The 1,525-nt window shown below is 62.1% G+C and overlaps 1 protein-coding gene across 1 annotated transcript in view; it reads right to left on the bottom strand.

The window, feature by feature from the left end:
• The window catches only part of KRT82 (keratin 82), an 11,597-nt gene that overhangs the window by 3,710 nt on the left and 6,362 nt on the right, over positions 1–1,525 (bottom strand). Inside the window, exons 4-5 of the mRNA XM_004711362.1 lie at positions 1,282–1,377; positions 510–674 (exon numbers count right to left, since the gene is read on the bottom strand). Of these exons, the coding sequence (XP_004711419.1) occupies positions 510–674; positions 1,282–1,377 (261 nt within the window). The remainder of the gene's footprint in view (positions 1–509; positions 675–1,281; positions 1,378–1,525) is intronic.

Here is a 1,525-nt window from a genome sequence, read left to right as displayed (position 1 = left end):
ACTTTCGGAAGTCCCCTCATAAGCACAGTGCCTTCCACAGAGGATGGGCGAGATTCCGAATGGGCTCAGTGTTCAACTAAATTGCCCTCAGGGGCACCCCTGCCCTCTCAGCAAGCCCCTAATTACCTAGGTCTGGGGCACCTTAATCACTGTTTCTGCTCCACCATTCATAATCACCCCATGCCACCAGTCACCTCCCACGCCAGGCAGCCCACGGCCTTCTTGGCCCTCATCATCCATTAGGATTTATTGGCCGTTGCTTAGAGGCCAGGCCTGGAGTCAGTGCTTCCGGTGAGTCTGCAGTACCTAAATGTGGGTGTCCCATGGCACCCCGATGACAGGCCTGACCTCACCGTGTGGGTCTCCCTCCCACACATGCCTCAGAGGCCTGGCCTGGGGCAAGGCAGAAACAACAGAGGCTGGGGTTCATGGCGTGGTATGGCCCTCCTTAGCTAGGGAGCACGGTGGCGGGGCCACCTGCCATCTGCCTCCCGCTCCCTGAGCCTCACCCGGCGCTGGTACCAGGCCTCGGCTTCGGCTTTGCTGCGGCTGGCGATGTCGTCATACTGGGCCTTGATCTCGGCGATGATGCCGTCCACGTCCAGCTCCCTGCTGTTGTCCATCTTCACAATGACCGAGGTCTCCGAAATCTGAGACTGGAGCAGGCAGATCTCCTGGGGAGGTGGGGAGGGCAGGGAGGAGGGGTGAGGGCCTGGAGGACTTGGGGGAGGACTGGGCAGGCGGGGGTGGGGGGGAGTCGGTGGGAACAAAGGGGAGAGGCTGCTATGACCTCCTGGTAACAGATGTGCTCAGGGCCTTTCCTGCGGCTGTCCTCTGTCCTCACAGTGGCCCTATGGGACAGCATAGAGCTGCCCCTGTGGGTTTCCGGGGCTATATGCCTCTCTCTCTAGGGCCAGAACGCCTAGAGGGTTGCGTGTCAGAACTGGCTTGATGTCAGTGAGTTTGGTTCGGTATGGCCCTCAGGCATCCGCTTACTCCTTGTCCCCATCCTCCAGTCACACCGTGTCCTGAGGACCTTCCCAGGGGGACCTAAGAGGTCCACCTCCTGGGGCCTCAGGGCCTGGAAACCTCTGTCCCCGCTGGTTTCCACGCATGCTCAGCGTCTGCCAGTCGGCACCCCACAGGGGCTCGCTCTGACTCCACAGCTGCGAATGAGTTTCGGAGTCTGGACACCCGCCCGTGGGCGGGAACCTGCCCAGCCCGTGGCCCCCTCGGAATGGCCCCGACGGGCGCCCCGGTGAGCAGCCTGGCCCCAGGTACCTCCTCATACAGGCCTTTCAGGAAGTCAGTCTCCTGCAGCAGCGCCTCCACGTTGGTCTCCAGGTCGGCCTTCATCAGGAATGCCGTGTCCACATCCTGTGGCCAAGCAGAGACAGGCTGTTGGCTGGGGCGAGGCCCTGCCTGCCGTCTGGCGTCAGCTTCTCTCCTCAGAAGACCTCTTGCCTTCCGTCAGTCAGTCAGTGTCCCTCACCCTTGCCACCCCTGGCCAGCTGATGGCAGGGTG

The sequence above is a fragment of the Echinops telfairi genome, unplaced genomic scaffold (assembly GCF_000313985.2).
Source record: "Echinops telfairi isolate 266 unplaced genomic scaffold, ASM31398v2 ScPeMD7_12;HRSCAF=54, whole genome shotgun sequence".
NCBI lineage: Eukaryota > Metazoa > Chordata > Mammalia > Afrosoricida > Tenrecidae > Echinops > Echinops telfairi.
This window is presented reverse-complemented; position numbering and strand designations above follow the sequence as displayed.